General features: G+C 52.8%; 8 protein-coding genes across 8 annotated transcripts; 4 read left to right on the top strand and 4 right to left on the bottom strand.

Moving 5' to 3' along the window:
• Positions 1-103: 103 nt before the first annotated feature.
• ACET3X_000090 (uncharacterized protein) lies at positions 104-1,093 on the bottom strand (the record flags this gene model as incomplete). The annotated part of the gene is made up of 1 exon (XM_069448238.1): positions 104-1,093. One exon carries the CDS (start codon positions 1,091-1,093, stop codon positions 104-106), a length of 990 nt encoding a protein of 329 aa, XP_069310332.1.
• Positions 1,094-2,356: 1,263 nt separating this feature from the next.
• Positions 2,357-3,808, top strand: ACET3X_000089 (uncharacterized protein; the record flags this gene model as incomplete). Its single annotated transcript, XM_069448226.1, has 1 exon — positions 2,357-3,808. The coding sequence occupies one exon, from the start codon at positions 2,357-2,359 to the stop codon at positions 3,806-3,808; it is 1,452 nt and encodes a 483-aa protein (XP_069310331.1).
• Positions 3,809-4,181: 373 nt separating this feature from the next.
• ACET3X_000088 (uncharacterized protein) lies at positions 4,182-5,356 on the bottom strand (the record flags this gene model as incomplete). Its single annotated transcript, XM_069448216.1, has 3 exons — positions 4,182-4,194; positions 4,252-4,322; positions 4,382-5,356. The coding sequence occupies 3 exons, from the start codon at positions 5,354-5,356 to the stop codon at positions 4,182-4,184; spliced, it is 1,059 nt and encodes a 352-aa protein (XP_069310330.1).
• A 5,488-nt stretch (positions 5,357-10,844) lies between these two features.
• On the bottom strand, positions 10,845-14,390 carry ACET3X_000087 (uncharacterized protein; the record flags this gene model as incomplete). The annotated part of the gene is made up of 3 exons (XM_069448206.1): positions 10,845-11,709; positions 11,758-13,323; positions 13,372-14,390. 3 exons carry the CDS (start codon positions 14,388-14,390, stop codon positions 10,845-10,847), a joined length of 3,450 nt encoding a protein of 1,149 aa, XP_069310329.1.
• A 1,967-nt stretch (positions 14,391-16,357) lies between these two features.
• On the bottom strand, positions 16,358-16,849 carry ACET3X_000086 (uncharacterized protein; the record flags this gene model as incomplete). The annotated part of the gene is made up of 3 exons (XM_069448195.1): positions 16,358-16,632; positions 16,689-16,773; positions 16,823-16,849. The coding sequence occupies 3 exons, from the start codon at positions 16,847-16,849 to the stop codon at positions 16,358-16,360; spliced, it is 387 nt and encodes a 128-aa protein (XP_069310328.1).
• Positions 16,850-17,176: 327 nt separating this feature from the next.
• ACET3X_000085 (uncharacterized protein) lies at positions 17,177-18,343 on the top strand (the record flags this gene model as incomplete). The annotated part of the gene is made up of 2 exons (XM_069448184.1): positions 17,177-17,426; positions 17,493-18,343. 2 exons carry the CDS (start codon positions 17,177-17,179, stop codon positions 18,341-18,343), a joined length of 1,101 nt encoding a protein of 366 aa, XP_069310327.1.
• Positions 18,344-19,626: 1,283 nt separating this feature from the next.
• On the top strand, positions 19,627-20,647 carry ACET3X_000084 (uncharacterized protein; the record flags this gene model as incomplete). The annotated part of the gene is made up of 4 exons (XM_069448173.1): positions 19,627-20,029; positions 20,086-20,256; positions 20,318-20,452; positions 20,517-20,647. 4 exons carry the CDS (start codon positions 19,627-19,629, stop codon positions 20,645-20,647), a joined length of 840 nt encoding a protein of 279 aa, XP_069310326.1.
• Positions 20,648-21,897: 1,250 nt separating this feature from the next.
• ACET3X_000083 (40S ribosomal protein eS28) lies at positions 21,898-22,308 on the top strand (the record flags this gene model as incomplete). Its single annotated transcript, XM_069448162.1, has 3 exons — positions 21,898-21,958; positions 22,104-22,187; positions 22,247-22,308. 3 exons carry the CDS (start codon positions 21,898-21,900, stop codon positions 22,306-22,308), a joined length of 207 nt encoding a protein of 68 aa, XP_069310325.1.
• Positions 22,309-22,323: the final 15 nt, after the last annotated feature.

The following is a 22,323-nucleotide window of genomic DNA, read 5'->3' as shown; positions in this document are numbered from 1 at the left end:
CTAGTCTAATAAAGCCCTCCGATTGACTTTTTGGTATCGCTAAAAAGGAAACAAAAAATCGAAAACCGAACATGTCGTGTAATCGTGATCTCATTGCCCCGCTCTATGCCTTGAGCTCACCACCGTCAGTCTCCTCTGGCCAGACGTCGTAACCGAAAGTATCCTTCATGTTGACGAAACGCGTGTGCCGTCCCTTGGCGACCTCCTCAACGGCGTCAAAGTCGGCCTTGCTGAGCTCGGGGATGAGGAAGTTGCTCTCGATGCGCTTGGGCGTAGAGCTCTTGGGCAGGACAACGTAGCCACGCTGCAGGCCCCATGCGAGCAGGACCTGCGCGAGGTCGTGGCCGCTTCGCTCGGCAACTTCGTTGAGTTTGGGGTTGGTGCGGACCTTTTCGCCCGTGCTGGGGACTTGGTTTTGGGAGCCGAGGGGCGAGTAGGCGGCGACGAGAATGTCGTTTTCCTGGCAAAAGTTGACGAGGTCCGTGTTGGGCAGGAAGGGGTGGACTTCGATCTGGTTCATCATGGGCTTCACCTTGGCTATCTCGAGCAGCTTCTTCAGGCCGGGGATGGTCCAGTTGGACACTCCGATCGCCTTGGCCTTGCCGGAGTTGTAGATCTCCTCCATGGCGCGCCATGTCGGCTCCGGGTTCTCTGTGAGCTCCTTCTTGATGATGTACTTGCCATCCGCACCCAGCTTGGGTTGGTGGTTGGCATCGGATTCAGCGGCAATGGGCCAGTGGACGAGGAACGCGTCAATGTAGTCGACGCCCATGGCCTTGAGACTGTTTTCAAAACTCCACTTGACCTCCTCGGGCTCGTGCAGGTGGTTCCATACTTTTGTGCAGATGAAAATGTCCTCGCGCTTGACGTTGGGGTTCTCCTTGAGGAAGTCGCGAAGTGCATCGCCGACTTCGCCTTCGTTTTGGTAGTACCATGCGCAGTCGAGATGGCGGTAGCCCGCCTTGAGTGCGGTGGTTACGGCAGCGTAGGTTTCGCCAGACGAGCCTTCGCTGGCAAAGGTGCCGAATCCGACGGCTGGAACGGTGACGCCATTGGACAGCTTGAAGGTCTTTTGGTTCGCAAGGGGAGCCATGATTGCGGTGTTGTGATTATTGAGATGAGAAGATGGGATGGAGGTTCAAAATGATGAAGACGTGTCCAGTGGTGTTTGGAGAGGGTATAATCAGCGGCAACAGCGCGTGCTGGGACTATTATGCTACATATATCCAGTGCAACCTTGGTCCATGTGAAATTTCTTTCTTCCAGGATTCATCATGGACCATCCCTAGCCATGAAGCTCGCCCGGCCGTGACCTAACACCGAGAGATTCCGATGGCAGAGCCGTCTCACATGCATCGGTCCCATTGCGAAAAAACTCCATAATAGTCCCATCCAACAGTTTCAAATTGGCCCTCTGGTGTTGGCCTTCGTCATCAACAATGACGTCGGTTGTGGATTCAGGGTCCACAGCACGGGCCGAGCGAAGCCAAATTAATTTCTGGCGCGGAAGTTTTGCCGACTTCATCTTCGTCTGCAAGGAAAAAGTGGAACGATGTAGTCGCTGTAGTCGTGCGGCTCTGCCGTTGCCAGCCACTCGTCTAGGCAGATCACTAGCTGCCTTCGCCCTAATTCGGCGACGCGCGGTTGCCTTGCCCCACCCACTGCTCGTCACTACCACATGCTGCTGGAAGTAGCGCCGTGTCCTCTACACATCCTGCTACACTCGTATCAACCATTCCCACATGTCGCATATGCACGCCAACCTCTTTTGACAGGCGGTGTACCCAGCCTTATCTTCCGGCCGCGCTCTGCTTCCGGTCAAATGAGGCTCTGCGCTAAGCTTTGACGGCATCGGCCAGGTGTATACATCGCTGTTTTTAGGTGTTGTGGCGACTCACAGCACTATGCTGCTATCGGCCCCCAGTTTTCGGCGACAATACGGCGGTGACGGTATCCTACACATTCTCTGGTTCTGCAAACTTCTCCACTAGTGCTGCCATGCACGGCCACTTCCGCATGGTAATGATGTCGCACTGTGGGTACAGAGGTACTTGTTGAACGCTCACGGTGCCAGAACGTGGTTGGTGTGGCCGGCCTGAATCGGGATAGCGAAAAGCTCCTGCGAAAGTTTCCAGAAGAGATTGGCGAATGATGATGGCATCTGGGGATATATGGCAGCGACTTCCTGTGACGGGTGATATCATATATAGACCCTCCCCCAGGACCCTGAGTCTGCTCATTCATCATCACACAACTCCACATCGCTTGTCACTCATAGCTTCTGTGAAGCTTGATACTACTACCTTCTTGACTGATACCCCCATTCTTATATCAAACTTCTACTACCATCGCTATCATGTCTCCCTCCGCCCAAGAGAACGAGGTTCCCCTCTCCCAGACCAAGTCCAACACCAAGGCCGAGCTTCCAATCCCCTTGGAAACCGAAGATGGCACTGAGAACGCTGTCGAAGTACCAGCAACCCGCAGTGCCATGGCCGACACCTCTGCCTACATGCACAACCTCTCTCTCCAGCCTTCCATGAAGGAGAGGAGAGGATCCCGCAACTCTTTCGGTACCTCATTGCCCATCCCCCGTTCCAAGAGGCAATCGCGTCTCTCATCTGTCCACTACCCCGATGGCCGCGGTGCTGCCGTTCGCCCTGGCATGCCCCCGGTCCAGCCATCTCGCGACATCATCGCTGCTCAGCTTCAGGATCTCGCCGGCGAGAAGGTTCGCGCCGCCAAGGACATGGCTTTCGTCTTCGACATTGACGGTGTCCTTGTCCACGGTGACCGTCTCATCCCCGAGGGTAAGCGTGTCCTCGAGATCCTGAACGGAGACAACGAGCTCGGCATCAAGATCCCCCACATCTTCCTCACCAACGGATCTGGTAAGCCCGAGCAAGCCCGTGTCGAGCAGCTCTCCAAGATCCTCCAGAACCCCATCTCGACCGAGCAATTCATCCAGTCGCACACTCCCATGCGTGCCTTGGCCGAGTACTACAAGACCGTCCTCGTTGTCGGTGGAGAGGGCTACAAGTGCCGTGAGGTCGCCGAGCTATACGGCTTCCAAGACATTGTCGTCCCCAACGACATCATCGCCTGGGACCCTACCATCGCCCCTTACCGTGTCTTCACCGAGGAGGAGCGCAAGACATCCCGCCCTCGTGACTTCAGCAAGACCAACATTGAAGCCATCATGGTCTTCTCTGACAGCCGCGACTACGCCACCGACATCCAGATCATCATGGACCTTCTCCAGTCCGAGAACGGCCGCTTCGGAACCCGTGCTGCGGACCCCGTCTCCCAGCGCATCCCCATCTACTTCTCCCAGGGCGACATGCTGTGCCCTACCGAGCACCCCTTCCCCCGCATGTCCCAGGGAGCCTTCCGGATTGGTCTCGAGGCCATGTACAAGTCGCTCACCGGCGTTGAACTCGAGCGTGTCGTCTACGGCAAGCCCGAATTGGCTACCTACAAGTACGCCGACGAGGTCATTGCTTCCTGGATGGAGACTATCCACAACGACGAGAAGCTGCCCGCCAACATCTACATGATTGGTGACAACCCTGCTTCCGATATCGTTGGTGGTAACATGTATGGCTGGAACACTTGCCTTGTCCGCACTGGTGTCTTCCAGGGTGGTGACAACGACGAGAACAACCCTGCTTCTTTTGGTGTCTTCAAGAATGTCTTGGAGGCTGTTACTACGGCTATGAAGAAGGAGCTGGGTGAGGACTTCAAGTTCAACTTTGACGAGAAGATCAACCCTGTTACCGCTGAGGGCGGCTCTTCTGCCATTGCTTAAGTGTTGATGGACAAGAGCTGTTCTTCTTTTTTAGATATGCATTTCTCTGGCGTTTACGGTTTTATATCCTTGCATAGCGAAGCTAGCACCACTTTATAGATTTACGAACTACTTGGGTCTACGGATTCTTGGTCTCTTTGATAGATTACGATGAATTCTAAAAGTATTCTGCCTCTTTATATAATTGCTTCATTCCATTGCCTGTTCGTTCTAATGTGAAATCTCACTCGTCTTTGGTAAAGTCTTCACATGTGAGGCTTTCTTTTGTCATCGCAGAGGAAAGCCGTTCGTCCTTCCGTCTCACCTACTTCAATTCGTATTTTCGCTCCCGATTCATCATCAAATCCAGTGGCTCATTGGCCCCGTTCCTCCTCTACTCACATAAACTACCAATAACTCGTTAGTAAACACTTCGTCCTCTCTTAACTTCAGTCAAGGCTTACTGACACCCAATATCTCTTCCAAGGATGGTCTCCTCCTTCAACTTCTCTCCATCACTCCTGTCGTACCTCATCTGTAGAACCAAATCAGCTTTCATCTTGCATAATGTCGTCGCAATACAAGTCAGCTTACTTCGATAGCCCCAGCACCACCCTCCCTCATCTCCACTCTCACAAAAAGATCACCCAGCCTCTTCTCCTCCTTGACATCCTCTGCCCTCTCCACCCGCCCCATACTCAGCCAGTTTCCCTCGCTCAGCTCTGCATCTAGTATTCCTTCTTCTTGCTTAAGCACCTGCGCAGCAACCATACCCGCAGCTAGCGAATCCCAAACACCCTCGCGCCGTCGATAGTTGAGCAGGAGAGCCAAGGCGCGACGACGGACGAGCGGGTCGCGACAGCGTGTTGCGATAAGGAAGAGGGGGACAATGAGGGAGAGTTCGAAGGATGGGGAGAATGTCTGGGGTGCGAGGCGGGATGTGAAGGATTGGGGGTAGCAAGTGTGGTTGGAGACTGGATAGGTGGTGTTAAAGTTGAAGGTTACGGTGAGGTGGGGTGAGGATGTTGATGCTTGTGGTTGTGGTTGTGATTCTGGTGTTGGCGGCGTCGGCGATACAGATGGTTGAGGCTTCAGCATGGGCAACGTTTCCGCGAGCTCGACGGTCTCTCTAAAGTCATCGATATAGCTATCCCACGCCATCTCACTCGTAAGGCCTGCTCCTGCTGTAACGAGTGTCCGCACCATGATAGCGTAGATCCGGAGTAACGTCTTGCCGTTCCTCGCTTTCTCTTCGTCCCCTTTTTTACTCGCTGTATCTCTTCCAATGCCGTCCATGCTCTTCCTTTCAGAGATTCCAAATTTGCGCTGCCATACTATCAACCCTCTTATCATGGTTCCATACATTTCCCTAATATCCTTCTTCTCCACATCCGGAAGTTCCTTGTATAGGTTCCCTGACGCCCAGAGCAGACACCGACTCATCCTCACCAGATCGTCCCTTGCCGCCTCGATATTCTTGTAACCATCTTCTGATGAAACCATGACAGGGATTTCTTGTGTGGTATTCAATCCCCACTCATAAGGAGACGTGTCGTCAGAGAAGATCATGGTTTGAAAGTCGAAGTGGAGAAGGGCATTGGCGATAGCGTGTTGGATGGAAGGTTGAATTGTTGTTGATGTGTCCGCTAAACGAGAGAGGGATGATAGACAGTATTGGTTGAGAATGCGAAGACCGTTGCGGAAGTGCATGTTAGCAGCCCTATAATTCCCAGCGAGATTGTCGAAACAAGTAAAGATGATACAGAGTATCAAAATCTTCTCGATGCCAAACCCAGTCTTGCTACCACCACTTCCATTCTCTTGGAACGCCGTGAGGAGTTTGTTCGAACAACGCACTGCGCGTGTGTACTGTACGAGCGCTGCATCACTGAGTACACCAGCGTTGGTAGTTGGCGAACTGGCGGCGGTAATTTGACTACTCTCAAGCCTCTCGTGTAAACAGCTCAACGCCAGGACGCCGTACCTCACAGCCGGTTCCTCATGGCTCAATTGAAGCACGGTCTGACACCAGAGTCGGGAGTCAAAGAATTCGGTCCAACGTGGTAGAGTGTGGGTTTGAAACAAGTGGAATGAGCGATTCTCTACAGGTTCTGGGCTGAGACTCGTTGAAGGGTTTCTGAAGATAGTTGGCTGGCGGTGCAATTGCTGTTTTTGTTGTTGTTGTTGTTGTTGTTGTTGTTGTTGTTGATGCTGGGGAATAACGAGGAAAGCAGAGTTGCGATATGTGGCTGCGGCGACGGGAGAGGTGAAATTTGATCGCGATGCGTCTCTGTAGCCACCGCATCTTCGATTGGTTCTTGTGCATTTGCTACATGCTGATGGTTGTCAGTTCTACTTTTCATCTCACCTGATTTGTACAATCGAGCCAATTACATGGTTTTGTTTCGTCACACTTTATGTGTCGCTTCCTAGTATTAGGTAATTAGTTTGCGCATATCCGTTCAGTAATTGGTGTGGAGACATTTACCGGCAAGTCTCGCATCCTGTCTTGACCCTTAACCTCAAGCTCTTTTCCAACTGCCGCAGATTAATTTCTTCCTCTATAATTACGTACCTCCCAGACATTTTGAAGGCCCTCGAATTATGATGAAAGAGAGGAGTTGATTCGGACCGAACAAATTCTAGGCGACATCACTGCATAAGGGAACTGTCACTCTGCCAAATACCAAATACTGCATCATAGCTCTGTAAGCCCAGTCCAAAGGGCGCAACATTCAGCCCAATCGCTCCCAAACCAACATTGCTTCTGCATAATACGCCACGACCAGAAGGCCGAGCTTAGCGTCCAATAACATAACTCAGCTGTCGTAGGCCGCGGAACTGATCTTGATTGATTCATTGATTGTGGCTTTGAAGCTAGGATGACCTTGCTACTATGGAAGGCTACCAATGCTGCATTGGAGTGGTTGCTTACGTGGTCTTCCTCCCGGCTACCTTCACCGCCCCTGGTTTTACCCTTGTCATGGTGCATGCAGCCAGATAGAGGCAGCTTCACGAAGCTAGATGTACCCTTGGAACTTGTTAGCCTCACTCGTCCCGATCGTGAATCCTTCAGGATTTTCACGTGATTTAGCGAATAGTAATCCGAATCCGCCGCGGAGGACAGCGGGCAGGTTGCACAAAGCGGAATGTGGGAATGGGAGGTGTAGCAGAAGGATTCTAGCATGTTTTTTGATAAAAGTCAGAGAAAAGGGAGACAAGGATGCAGGAAGTCAAGAGGCAGAGTATGAGAAGGGGCGAGTTGCCAGATGACTACCTAGGCATTATGGACTTATGCGGTCATCTGCGAAGTGTTGTAATAAGGGTGAAATAGCAAAATATCATATAAGCAAGGTAGGAATTAGCATGTAGTTGACTGCTCAAATCCTTTACTTGATGAAGACCTCTGTGAGCTTGTCCTTCGCGAACAGATTATCGAGAGTCGTCGGATTGTTAGCCAGATCACGAGCCAATCTACCTTTAGTCCGGTGAACAGGCCTCATCAATCTTGGTGTGCTGTTACCATGCTCTGCATTATCGATGTGGTAATATACATAGTCCCACTCCAGATGTCCGACGCCTATGCGCTTGTAGAGCGGGCTATTACTGCTGCTAGACGCACTTTGCAAGAAGAGACCCAAGCAGAGCAAACCTTGGTCAGCCAAGTGCGTACCGAGGATCAAGAAGTACGCTTCCTGTCCCACGAAGTCGAATTTGAGGTCATTCGAATGATGGTGGTCGAGGACAAACCAACCGTCGGGGACATTACATCCCGGTTCGCATACACCGGTAACATTGACATACTCATTCCACGTGGCATGAGGCATCTGGAAAAGCCTATGTTCGAGGACCTGGCCAGGACCGAACTTGAGATCGTCTTCCATGTCAAGTCCATGTAACGGTATTAATCGTCCGCGAAGGACGAGCTGTCCAGGTCCATTGAGCCACGCAGTGTCCGGAAATCCCTCTTCATCTGAACAAACACGCTCAAAGACGGCTCTTGGTTGAAAATCAGTGTGCCACACGTTGATCGGGTATTGAATTGCACCGTCCCAGGATGCCCAAGACCAGGAAGGCGCTCGAAAATTCTGTGGTGCAGTGATCCCGGAGGTGTTAGGACACCACAAGAGACTTTGACATATACGATCAGCCCAGAGACCAGCGCACCAGATTTGCTTTGTAATCTTTTGCATCTTGCGAGCCATTCCGGCGATTGCCATCAATTTGTCGGTTTCTCTCGTAAGGTCACAGCGCGAGTACATTTCGATGACGCAAAGCCATTGCAAAGTCGTCTCTGCAACTTGATGAGGCTTCCCTTGAACCAACGTAAGCCCCAGACAGCTGCATAAGTCTTGTAAAGCATAGGGGTAGTACAGCCTGGGCTTGTTGTCATCAGCCGCGTTTTCCCAATCCTTTGGTCCATTCAACAGCGTTCCATCTTCGCAAAGTAGGCCTTCATGTGACTCCAGATATATCTGACCGCGAGTGAGATGTACAGTTCGCTGAGACAGGAACCTCTCCTGAAAAACCCAGCCTCGTTTGGAAAGATCACTATTTGTTATGTCATTTCCGGGCTGCGGCGGTAGGCACATCCTGATATTTCCAATTTTGCAGCGGTGTTCCAGTGTTGGAAGTTTTGACAATGTCTCAGTAAGGAAGCCTCCCGCGTCATCTTTTGCACTGTGTACAGCGAAAGTGACCGCGGCATTGGTAAATATGTCACCCATCTTTTGAGACTCTCGATACCAATCGCCAAGGTCGTCTTGTACAATACACAAAGCATCAATCCATAAGTAACGAATCCCAAGCTGAAGGGCGAAGAGTGTGGCGTTGCCGAAATTTCGGGGCAGTTCCCACAGATCGACGCCATCTTGGAGGGTTTGGAAGTTCTTAGAAGTGGCAATCAGATGGCGCGAGGTACCCCATCGATGGCTTAGTGCGGCGTAACGCACTGGGGAGCACGTTGGAGCTTCGCCCATGGAGCAGACTTTTGATAAAGAAATATACTCAACGATTCTGATGCGACTGATATTTTTGATATCTAATAGTCTGGTCGGAAGAGCATCCATATCCATCGTAGCGTCTGCAGGGTGCCTTGCTAGCCACGCTAATGTCATCTCAATCTTTTCGCTTGAGTCCAATCTTGGATCGCGTTCGGTGAGCTTGATAGAATCATTGCAGCTGCGTCTATCTGTTACACGTCAATCGATTAGAGGAATAAGAAGAGGGGGGCTTCCATACCCGCATTTGAGAAGACGGGCAGATATTTATGGACGGAATTTGGCAACGACTGTGTTTGCTTGCTGTTACTTCGCGTTCGATAGCTCACATGCATCCGCATCTCCAGCTGGTCAATCTGCTGAGATGGGGTTGAATATTGGAGTTTCAGACCAATCTTCAGCTTCACACGGTTCGGGTTATACCCCCACCCGCTGACTCTCACCTGGCGAAGAAGCGCGTCATCTGGGCTTCGGAGGACGGAGAGGAGGAAACCGCAGAACCCGCAACCGTCGTATGAAAAAAAGAGATCTCTCATGCTCATGTCGCTTTCGAGGAAGCCCTGACTGCACCGTATTGTGGTCGGACGGACGTCTGTACACGTTAAAGTGGTAAAAGACTGAAAACAATCTTCGATCATCTTGCTACACCTGGGACAAAAGCCGCCTGTCATCCCTACCAAGGACTTATTGGAGTTAGCCGATCGCGAAAAAAGCTTCGGGCATGTCGTCAAAAATGCTGTCGTTTTCCTCAACGCGCCGGACAGCGACTTTGTGATATCGTCCATCGTGGAAGTGCTCAAATGACATTGAAATTGACATGAAAGAGATGGTTGCCTGGGTTCGATGATAAACGATGGGGGCTGTCATGTCGAGATGCATCAAGCTAGACCTAGGAAGGCTAAGGCATACATCAGCTGCTGACGCTCAGCCGCGGCGGCACAAATGCCTGCAGTGAAATGAGCCAATCGCGCTTGAGCTTAACATCATTTAAAGGAGGACACCTACGCGTTTTACAAAGTAAAACAATACACAAAGTTATTTAAATGATAGACGTGCTAGTAAAAAGACGCAAGCACAACACTGTTAAAAGACACTATAATAAATCGCGGTAAAGGTGTGTTTCCTAAACACCTAGCTTCACTGTATACAGCTGTATATATACACAAAGTTATTAGACTGTTTACTGTACTTAATGTGCTCAAGGCTAGTAGTCTTCTCTGCAACACAGACATCATGGCTTCTCTACACATTACACCCGTACACTATGCGCTACAGGTACCCGACCAAACATCTACTCCAAACCACCTACGCCAAACGTTCCGCCACCGTCGACCCTCTCAGGAGAAGACTTGGTCCGCCCGTGTTGAAGAGGTCGCTTCCATTACTAGGGTCATCCTCCACTTTCCTCTAAGTTAATATCGCCATCATCACTGTCGAAGTAAAAACCCAATGATCATCGCGACACAATGGCTCCACCAGGAGACTTAAAGCGACTTTACACTCTCGTGTCGCAATAAAGTGAGCTATAGACGAGAGTCAAAAGCGGTATATCAAGTCTTAACAAGGTAATTGCAAGATCAGATGCATGTATTCCAACAGTGAAGAAAACAAAACGACAATACAATCCATATATCTAATAACCAGCCAGCGTGCCTGCTTCGGGCCATCAAAAAAGTGTATAATATATCCATTACTCGCTCTTTACGTACGCCCCACGCCAAGGAAGAAGAAGAAGAAGTAGCAGAAAACAACAAGCATCCCAAAGAGAAGGTACGAAAGAAAAGGGGGCAATGCAAAAAGCGCACTGCCATGCATGCCAGATGACCGGGAATGTAAACCAAGAGAGAGAGGGAGAATGTGCTTTAATGTGCTCGATGATGTTTCAAAGGAAAACGCCGCCAGAGGATGCTTCGCTTTCGAGCAGTCCGTATGCAAATCGTCAACATGTGTGTGTGTGAGTGAGTGTGTGTGTGAGTGTCGATATCGAGCCAGCCCGAAAGTATATACTCGTTCCTGAAATGTGTGTTGCTTTCGCCTGTTCTCATCATAAACCCCTCCTAACCCGGTCTCCTAAACGCCTCAACATTAAGCGTAGGCGTCTCGACCTGCCTATTAGTCGGCACACCTTCATTCTTCCTCCTATCAAAGAAGTTCTGGCATTCGTGACTGACAAACGTCCATTCCGCTAGCGCTCTTCCAGCATACGTACTCGACGTAGCCGCCGCACCCACGGGAGGCGCAGCCACCACAGGCTCTGTGTTGATACCCTTTTGTTGAAGCAGGGATTGAGCGGGGGCGGGCAGTTTGGGGGGTTGGAGACGCATGTTCTGGTAGGTTCCGAAGCGCTTGTCGACCCATTCGAGAGAGAAACGAAAATTGTAGGTGCGGTGGGTAGAGGGCGGTGGCTGTGTGGGCATGGACACAGGGGCCTCGGCGGCAGCTAGTGCGGTGTTGGCAAGTGCTTCGGTTGTGGACTTGGCTGGGGATGATGTTTTGCTCGAGTTCTCCTTTTCCTTGATGGATGGTGCAGGACTCTTTGCCTTTGCGGTCTGCTTGGAGCTGCCTCCTATGAGACTTCGCAAAATATTCCATTTGCCCTTTCCGGAATCTTCGTCAGGAAAGTCGCTTGAGTCTGCAGATACGGCGGAGGCTGGCCGGATTTCTGCTTCTGGGATGGTGGTGCTGGTCGGAGTTGGCTTTCGTTGGTGAGGGTTTTGGACGACGCCGTCAAACGAAAGGAACGGGCCGCCGTTGGCCACAATAGGATTATCATTACGTATGATGAGGAAACGTCGGCCTGGTGCAGGATTGCATGCTTGGGTCGACGGGTAGACGATCTGCTTACGCTCAGCTTCTTCTTGAAGCCAGAGGTAGTGAGACCAGATGGACCGGAGACGGTCACTCAAAGCTCGTTTTATGGCACTATATCAATGTTAGTATCTGTCATCGTTGCCAAACCGTAATACGTACATCTCAACATCGGTCTCATTTCCGTCGTAACGCGCAACCCGCCAGCAGATCAGCCGCATGAAGTAAGACCGTACCATAGGGCACCAGTGGTTGAACCGGCTCTCGAAGAAAGCTGGTTCCAGAAGGAAGTCAAGGCACAATCCACTCTTTCTCCGCTCGTCCATGCACAGTGTGCACCAGCTGCTGTAGAGAAACGCGTACAGTTTGATTTCTGTAGCTGTATTGTGACTGGCGGCCATTGCCCTGAAGACGGTAAGCCAGAATGGCCAATCCATCACCGTGTGCTGGTCGCTATCGTGCTGTTCGTAGCGGACCATGATGATGAGAGCTTCTTCGAGAAAGTCACAGAGAGTGTAACAGGCACTGTTGTCGTAGATGGAGATTTTACGCGCCTGTGCCTGAAGGAGACGAGCAAAACTGTCGGCAAACATGCGCCTGGCAATGTGAAGATGCGAGTTCCGCTCAGAAAGGAAATCCCGTATTAGCATAATAAGTCGATTCTCCTGCATCATTCGTGTAGCGTTTGCGGGGGGGAGGGCGATGTTCGAGGCTGACGCGTCGGGTTCCAAAACATCGTCAAACGTGATGTCTGCTGCCCTCGATGGATCCTCCACTGGCTGTTGTGGCGTGGTATTTCTGTTGATTGTCGCATCAAGGTTCACCAATATCTGGGCATGCACCATGATGAGTCCTGGCACGCAGATGCGTTCCGCTTGACTGGGTTCGGCAGGTAGGAAATCGCTGACCAGGATGTGGAAATGCTTGACAAATACATAGAAAAGGTCACTTTCAGCACCAGACCAGCGCTTGGTCCAGAGTCCATACCAGTCAAGATTTGCCATGGCGAGTGGGGGCAACACAGGCTTGTGCAGCTGGCGCAAGAGCCGGTTGAGCGAGAGCAATTTCAAGGACTGGAGCATGGGAGGGAACGCAGCCACGACTCGGTCCGAGACAGCATCCAGCCGGTCGAGCTTGGAAACACCAGATTCCTCCATCACCCGCTTCATCATGTCGAGCGATGGACTCCATAGGCGCACCAACACATCGGCGATGCCTGGACAAAAGCAAAAGGCGTATGCGCACGTCTTTCCGCAAAACGTGACCAAGCTAGCTGCAGCGTTCCGTAACGACATCTTCTCTACAACAAAAGCCATCTGAGACTGTAGGTTCTGTGTAAAGATATTTCGAACGTTGTGGTAAACGGATTCGGCGAGGAAGTCGGACTGGCTAGATGAAGCAGAGCCGGTTGTAGATGCGGACAACGACTCTTCGCGCTCTGCAAGAGCACAGAAAGGAGACGGGTAAAGTCGCCACTCAGGTCTCTCCATTATGGCCGCAATTCCCTCCAGAATGACTGGACGATCTGTGCCAGAAATCGATTGGTTGTTCCGGCCTGCGACAAGTTCTAAGAGGCCGGTCCACCATCCGTTGAGGATGCTGACGCGTCGATCGAGGTCTTCTGGCCGGAGCTTTTGGTTCGAGGGGTGTGCGGTGTATTGGCGGAGAAAGGGGAGGAGGGCGGTGCGGACGACGTTTGCTTTGAGCGAACTGGACTTGGATTGGAATCTGTCAACTGTTAGTTCCTGCTTTATGATGAAGAAAGGGGAGTCGTGCTTGCGCAGATCCGCGTCGAGGGTCCTGAACGCGGTCCATAGCTCGTCTTTCTTGCGAGGCTCCGCCTTGATACCCTTGAGCTTTTCCGTGGAGACATTGCGTGGAAGTGGGGGAACGACGTGGGTCGGGCTGACTGGATTGTGGTTTTGCGGGTAGTGGGGAAGCTTTTCTGTCGAGAAGGACTTGGGCACAGAGGGCAAGTTGGAGGCACTGCTCGAATTGGCAAAGAGACCACTGAGGCGCTTGTTCTTCTTGTTGAGAGGCGCGGGGGATTGAATGTCTTCCTTGACGGTGTCTCTCGCTTCAGACTCCTCTGGAATGCTGGTTGTGGTCGTGATTGTGGTCGTTGGTGTCTTGCGCTTGTTTGGCTCAGTAGTGGTGGCGGCGGCGGCGGCGGTGGTGGTGGTGGTTGTAGTAGTGGGCTGCTCCTTGTCGGCGGCACTCTTCTTCTTGAGTTTCTTTTCTTTGACTGGCGACGAAGAATCCCTTGGTTGCTCCTTTACGACCCACGACTTCCTCCGCAGATTGGTGAGGGAGCGCGACGGGGAGCCAGCCGGGGGCTCTGCCTGTTGCTTTACAGCATCGGTCCGGCCGCGTTCAGCCTTCTTGTCCGTCTTGCGTTCAGCGGACGGCTCTCTGCTCCTGCTGGAAAAGGGGAGAAATCGCGAAGAGCGACGCGAGATGTTGCTGGGCCTGAGTTGGGGCATTTCCACGCCAGCCATGTCCGGAGCCTCTTCTGAGGACGGGCTCGATCCACCAGAGTTGCTCTCAGAAGTTCGCTCCTCGCTCTTGCCGGTCTCGACATCGTCTTCGGAGCCTCTGGGGTGTGCTCCCGGCACATCGGTATCGATGTCCTTGACCTGGGGGAAGTACGTATACGAGGCGGCCTTGGGCAGCTGGGCGCGCTGCGTTTCCTGGGGGGGCTGCGGGCCGACCTCTGACGCGGCTCTACTCCTGCCGCGAATGGCATTTGCCAGGGAGTAGTGGCCACGCGGAGCCGGTGCAACGGCGACGGGCATGGCGACGGGACTTGGTGGACGTAAGCAGACGGGGTGCGGTCGCTGTAAAGGGCCGGCTGGTATTATGTCTTGTTTAATACACTCTCACTTTTAGGAGCTCATGGCGCGGAATTGGGACGGGTGCGGCGTTGTGCTGGCAGGCGGACCGTTGTGCAGACAAGGCAGTGGCCGTCAACGGGCGGAGGTGCAGTCGGTCGAGTTGGGGAGAGAGGACGCGAAGACGTCACAAACGAGGCTGTGGTGCCGGGAGCGAACGGAAGGCCGCTCGTCAAGTGCGGGGACTGAAAAGTTTGTGTGCAAAAGCGAGTGGGCGTAGTTGGACAAGAGGTAGTAGCGACTGGCAGCAGGCGTCCGGGTTGGAGATTCACCACTTGCTGACGCCGCTGGGGGCAGCTTAGAGCTATTACTTTGACGCCTCGCAGGCGGACGAACTGGGCCTAGCAGGGGTCCCTATGCGCTGCTTTCGCCTGTGCAGATCGCGTCGGAGCGATAATTCTATATTAAAAATGGGCGTATTCTTGGTATCGATTTGCCTTTCGTCTACTGACCCGCGCCGCGCCGTTTCTTTACCTTTCAACGCTGCATACGAGTTTTAGGGAGCCCGCCATCCACGGCCAGTATGACGCCTTTCGTCACACCAGACAAAGTCCTGCGGCGATCCGGTGCGGTGCCAGCTATGCATCGCATAACACATGGTCGGGTCCAGCTGCGTCTACTGCGCAGTGGGCCCCCCGGCGAACCAACTTGTTTTTCCCTGACGTGAACTGCGAACACTGCAATCTCTCATGGCTGCAATCTCCTGCCCATGACCTGGGTATATTGCAACCCCCTCCCCCCCCCCCCCCCCCCGCCGCTACTTGCCGCCCTCTGTTGCATTTCCTGACGTCTTTCCTTGATAATATGGCAACACGCACGAGGTACGCAATGCTGGTCCGCTACTCGAACGGCCGGTGGACAGGTGCTAGTGCGTCAGGGTAAACCTCTCAACCAAAAAGAAAAAGTCCTTTGTCCGCATCGCACTAACTCGTCGGTATGCAAAGCCGTAGATGCAGATAGGCGACCGTGCTTGCAGCTACTGCGGCAGAGTCCAACCGCGATGCCCCTTCAGCCCCACGCCCATCCTGTGCTTTGTCCGAGGTTCCGAGCATCAGAGCATTATCGGGACGGGACATGCCAGAGAGACAGCTGTGCAGCCCGGCTTATCTGAGGGGCCACGGTCGCTGCAGTCGATGATGCAGGCGCGTGTGCAATGTGTAGCGATCATCACTCCCAGCCACGTACCATGTGCGCGCGTCTCGGAACGACGTGCATCAGTCGGCCAGAGTGCGACACGTCGTGTGAGTGAGAGAGTGTGAGCCTGGCACGTAAAAGTAACCCAGCCTCCTGCCAGAACCTCATCACGGCCATGGCACCCCGCAAATGCCTCACATGTGCTGCCCCCTCTCCTGAAGATTACACCAGATCAACTGCCAAGGTGGGATGCTTGCTTCTCAAAACAAGATGCACATGCACAAAAAGTATACATTTCAACAACTGCAGACCCGTGTCAGTTCCCAGTCTATCGCAACAAAGCACGGATGTTAGACCCTGAGCAGGCTAGTTGTACAACTTCCACGTCTCATGTACTAGTAGATCGCGCCCTGTATCGAGTCAAAAAGAATGCCTGCCCATGAGTAGTTTGGGTTGGGCGCCTCAGGACAAAGGCGCCCAGGAACGGCTATTTTAGATCAAAGCACTCTCACCCATCTGGACCTTGCGTCGATAGTCACGGTTTGAACTGCTCAACATCCCACAGAACCAACCAGTAGTCACTGCTGAGGCTGCTCAGCACCCCCACGTTGGTCATATATCACGTCACGTGATTTACATGTTCCCGACATGGTTGAGGTTCAGTCGGGTTCATCGCCCAATGGTATTGGCACAGTCGCTAGTATTTTAATACATGGCTTCCCTCACTCAACAGCCCTCTAGTGAGTGGCTCCAGGGGTGGTAATGCTCTCGTCCTCCTCCTCGAACCAGTCCTCCTGGGGCAGCACAGCGTCGTCCTCGCCCTGGGCGCCCTCAACGTCAACAGCCTGTGTCTCGTATGCCTTGAGCTCGTTCGCGATGTCGGTCTCCTCGGGGGAAGCGGGGGCCTTGGGGACGGTGAACTTTTGGACGTGGCCCTCTGCGTCGCTGGCTTTGACTTCGGGGACCTTGTAGTTCTTGAGCTCGCGGAGGTACAGGTCCTGCACCAGGTCGGCTGGAGTACCAATTGGGTCAGTACAGTCCCGTGACGGAGCGCTTGGGATGAATCACCTGATCGCACGGCCGAGGGAGTGATGAAAGTGCGGCGAGCGACAAAGGCGGGCTGCTGGCGGGCAACGCGGACGAGCGCCTGGCGCTGTGGCGGGTCAGTACGGGTCGAGATTCCAGCAGCAGCAAAACCGTACCGAGGCCCTGATGGATTGCGCGATCATTGTGTAGGTGTGGTGACGTGGGGAAGCTGGCAATGGAAGCTACAGTGAAGGTCGATGTTGGGGAAAAACCGTGGACCGCCGCAGCTTGAGCCGCCGACGCAAACAGCCTAGCGCGGCGCAGCGCCAAGGTTAGCAAGCGGCCGCCCGTGGTTCCAACTATAACCTGGCTCCCTCACGTCCTTTTCTCCATTCTGCAGCCCGTCTCATACCACCGCACTCACCCGACCTGCTCCGCCCCAGCAGCAGTCTGCAAGTGTCGTCGGTCGACCGCGCGCAATAGCTAGAACCCAATACAAACTCCGTAGCTGATCCGCCCCTGCTGGAACAATGTCGTACGCTCCCGATGGTCGCCTGCTGTCGCCTGGCGAGGTCTATGAAGCCGCGCCCGCGCCCGTAAAGGAAGACGAGTGGCAGGAAGACCTGAACGTTGCCATGATCTGCCCGGATTGCAAGGAGAATCCCCCAAATCTAGTTGAAGAGTTCAGCGCCGGCGACACCATCTGCGGGTCCTGCGGTCGCGTACTCGCAGAGAGGACTATAGACACGCGCTCCGAGTGGCGCACATTCTCCAACGACGGCAAGTACTTGCCTGCGTGTAGAAAAGGCAAGTGAGACATGTGCTAATGCTGCGCCTGCTATCTAGATCAAGGAAACGATGATCCCTCGCGTATCGGAGACGCTGCGAACCCGCTGCTCCACGGCTCTCAACTCCAGACGGAGATCGGTTTCGGTGACGGTGGTATGAGGGTCCGCGACTTGAGCCGCGCTCATAACAAGAGCAACCACGACAAGATCAACAAGGCTCTGCAGGCCGCATACGGACAGATCTCGGCGCTCTGCGATTCACAAAACATCAGTCGCCCGACCGCTGAGACAGCAAAGATGCTGTTCAAGATGACCGATGACGCCAAACTGTTCAAGGGAAAATCACAGGACGCTATCATCGCCGGGTGCATCTTCATCGCGTGCAGGAAGCACGACCAGCAGCGTAGTTTCCGCGAAATCTTCAAGATGACCAACGTCAGCAAGAAGGAAGTCGGCCGTACGTTCAAGGTCCTCGAAGCCTTTATACAAAAGTCGCAGAACAGCGGGCCCTCTGTCGCAGGCAACGGTGCCGTCATCGACACCGTCAACCTCCTCAACCAGAAAGGCGGCACCACAGCCACCAGCGCTGCCAGCCTCATGCCCCGTGCCTGCGCCAAACTCGCCCTCGGAACACAGGTACAGATGGTTGCAGAGGAGTGCGCGGACCAGGTCGCTCACTACGGAGTCGCGGCTGGACGTTCGCCGCTGTCTATCGCTGGTGCCTGTCTCTACCTCGTCTCCCATCTCATGGGCCAGCCCAAGTCTCCGAAAGAGATTGGTCTCGCGGTCGAAGTCAGCGACGGAACGATCCGCACGGCGTACAAGCTCATGCACATGGAACAAGACAAGCTCATCAAGGAGGAATGGATCGCAAAAGGTGGTGATCGCTCTAGGATCCCGCAAGCATAGTTGTTCTCTCAAGTTCAAAGGATCGCGTTGGGGATTTTGAGGTGTTTTTTGAAAACTCGTTTATGCATTTACAAGGACGGTGCATTGCACGGTGTTTACAATTAAGGGGGTCGGATCTTCCTTTTTGGTATGGTTTACGGCTTTCGGGGTTTTCTTAATACGGTTGTGGTATTGTCTAGTGCATTTTTTTTATGCATTCTCGCAGCCTCACTCAAATTGCTTTGGCAACAACACATGATACCCAATAGATAGGCAGCTATCGAAAAAATTGAAACGGAGTTGGTTTGGAAGGTGCGTCATTGTGTTCAAGTGAGAGTGGGTGCTAGTCATGAATCGACGGTTTTGTGCTGTATGCTCGTAACGATGTTCTGTCCTTTTGATGAATACAGAGCAGGAGCCATGTGCGTGCAATCGCGACGTAGTACCGTGGTAGCCATCGATTCGACTATGGTACGGTGATGATCTATAACAGATAAGCTACTTACTACTTCGGAACTCATATGCTCCATACGTAAAAGTGGCTCTCGGATGAACAGTATCGCAAAGAAAAGAAGTGCTCGTAAGATCAGTATACTGACTGTCCACTCACCCACAAATACAGATAGTCAACGAATGACACTTGCCTCTACTGCAGGACTTGAGGCACCAGAACCGGCTCCTGAAGTTTGGTTGGAGGACCCTGGTAGAGACCCGACTGACCTTGGATTACAAGTACACTATATGATTACAGCAGCATATCTTAATCTGGCCACTACCTACCGTCGTCTAACGGCTATGCTTGTTCGTCCATTCGTCATCAACGCTTTCAGACCTGCACGTATATTACATTTCAAGGTTCACAAAGGTAAGGAGTCTCTGTCCACCAAAGTATACGTCTGTGCTGCATTACGAGCATATCTTGCCAGATACTCCATATGATGCTCTGATGATCGCTACTGGAGCTTTACACACGATACCTCCCCACAGTCTAACCATGGTCGAAGTTTCTTCGTCGTTTTAAGCCAATGGACGAGACTGCTTCCCGTAACACAGTGTCCTTTCCAACAAATCACAAGACACTCGCAAATCAAGACGATTCAGGGAAAGTGGTATATGGTTCTTCCTATAAAATCGTCTCTTGCCTTCCTAGGCTGTGTTCAAACTTCATCAAGCTTTCCTCCAACATACACTGAAGCCTACTATAAGTACCTGCCTGACTCCTCATCTCAACCTGATTCCCATCTCCATCCAGCACAACCTCTTCCAGAACTGGGTTACCACACACCAACTACCACCCACGCACCATGAAGCTCATCACGCCCCTCCTCGTCGCCCTCCTTAGCCTCGTCTCCCTCGTCTTCGTCCCCGTCGTCTCCGGCTACAACATTGTAAAACTAATAAACCACTGCCCCTACCCCTTTTTCTTCTGGCAAGTCGGTCCCCCCGCCTCCGGCATCGATGGCAGCAACGCCTACATGCAACCGGTTCCCGGCGGCGGCGGCTCGGTCATCCACGAGATGCTGAACACGGAGGTGCTGGGCGGGGGGCTGAGCCTCAAGATACGGGACCTGGATCACTATGCCGTGGCACCGGCGGGCATTATCCAGGTTGAGTACCATCTGGAGCCGAGCAAGGGATCCATGTGGTACGATCTCAGCGCTGTGGACTGTGATTTGAATGCTGGGCCTGAGAATGCCATGTATTGCCGTAAGTTGTCTTGTCTTCCACAACGATGGTGGGCTATAGACTGACAGTGTTTGTAGCGCTTATTTCAGGTGGCATCAAGCTTTACGTTCCTGGCGCACGCGAAGACGAATGTCCGACAGCGAGTTGTAACAGCACCGGATGTACCGATGCTTATGAGAAGGAAGGCGGTTATCTGGGTGAACCGAGCTGGATGTGCAAGGCTGGCGCCGACCTCTTCCTCGAGACGTGTAAGTCGACAATGCCAGATTCAAATAACGCTTTTGAACAGAGACTGACGAACAAGCACAGGCGTCGAGAAAGCTGGCGAGATGACCTTTTTTGGAAAGGATCCAGAATCTGCCCCCCAAGTCGTTCCTGTTCCTTTCGGTCAACCGCCGCCAGCTGCAAGCCAACAAGAGCTCAAGATCTCGCCCAATGGTCTCTGTACGTCTTCATTTGAACTCGCTTCCCCTGCCTCCTCAACATGGCACTAACAAGAATCGAACAGGCGGACCTGTCGTCGGTTACACTTGCGCCGGCTCTCAATTTGGCGCCTGCTGCAGCCAGTGGGGATACTGTGGTAGCAGCCCCGAATATTGTTATTCGGGATGCCAAACCGACTTTGGATACTGCGGCTGAGAAAACGAGACGCATCCTCAATTTGCGAACCCCTAGCCTGTTGAAGTATCCATTGTTGCTACGGTTACCGATAACAGTTTTGTTACCCGGACTATACCGCTCGGCGACGGAGTTTCTGGAGGAGACAGAGGAAGAGACGGAGATGGTTACGACCGCTGTCATCAGTTCCCTTCCTCTCTCGGCAAGGCCACCTGGAAAGTTGTCCAGAAGTCATCCGAGAGGTCACCACCAAATTATCCGAGGAGTTATCCAATAGGTAACCAAGAGGTTGTGAAGCAGGTCAACTATTGAATCGTCCAAAAGTTACCCACGAGGTAACCAAGAGGTTGTGAAGCAGGTCAACTATTGAATCGTCCAAAATTATCTGAGAAGGAACGCAGTGGCGTATGTGAACATGTGCGGGGAAGCTGCACTTTCAAGAGTATGTCATCCCCGAAGTTGCATGGAAAAACAGGTCTGTAGAATCCTGCCTTGCTCCATGCCATACCCGACCCAGGCATCTGAGGCCTGGATATCAAAAACGAGAGGGCTACAAGACGAACTGCAACCATACTATACTCAACCAAGGCATCCGAGGCTCAGGTTATTGGAGGTGTTGGGCGCTTCGTAGTATAGATAGACGTAATCAAAACTGTCATTAGGAACTACTGCCTCTTGTGACTACGGCGCAGCTGCGACGAGTGAAAGTGTATTCGTGACCGTGAAGAGAGTAGGCTCTTTAAGCTCAGACGGCAGCTCCAGCTTGGGCGCGCATCGTTGGCATTGTACTCTCAGAAGCTCTCGGGTGTGTAGAATCGCCTTGTGTCTGCTAGAGGAAGCCTGATTTGTGTAGCAATAGTCATTTAGCTTGTCTTTTAGATGACGGTTGTACTCTCCGAGGTCGGTACGCGGGATGACTGCAATGGCCTCTGTGTGCTTCGCTGACGTTGATGTGAATGACCAGACGCCAAGCGCATCATATGTAGCTCGTAGTAACAAGAAGCGCGGCTATAAACACAAAATAAAGCTGCAACGTTGATGTTGATGTTGATGTTGATGTTGTGTTGGCGTTGCGCAGACGTGAATGGTCGACGCACTAGCGCGCCGGACCCCTGCTCGCCTAGCTAGCGCACATTGGAAATTTGCCCATCGCCCACGGGCAGCCGCTCAAGCTCGCCCTTCGCCCAGCTCGACTCCATCCCCGAACGCCCAACCCAGCTCTTCCGCACACCGCACGAACCGACTCCCGTCGAAATTCACAATCGCACAAAATGGACTCTGCTAAGGCCCCCGTCAACCTCGTCAAGGTCACCCGTGTCCTTGGCCGAACCGGTACGCGAAATTTCCGAATCCCCCCACAAGACGAAGAAGAAGAAGAAGAAGAAGAAGAAGGAGAAGAGGGACAAGGGCGCCGTCAAGAGACCGTGGAGGATGCATCGTGACTTGAGAGAATGGCTGGCTGACGGATACAATACAGGCTCCCGTGGTGGTGTCACCCAGTGCCGCGTCGAGTTCATGAACGACCAGACCCGTTCCATCATCCGCAACGTCAAGGGCCCAGGTACGCACTCTCCGCCCACCCCGCGCACCCTGCCGACATACTAACCCATGCATCTACAGTCCGCGAGAACGACATTCTCTGCCTCCTCGAATCCGAGCGTGAGGCCAGGCGTCTGCGATAAGCCCGCAAACAACAC

This window comes from Alternaria dauci, chromosome 1 (genome assembly GCF_042100115.1).
Source record: "Alternaria dauci strain A2016 chromosome 1, whole genome shotgun sequence".
NCBI classification, from domain to species: domain Eukaryota; kingdom Fungi; phylum Ascomycota; class Dothideomycetes; order Pleosporales; family Pleosporaceae; genus Alternaria; species Alternaria dauci.
This window is presented reverse-complemented; position numbering and strand designations above follow the sequence as displayed.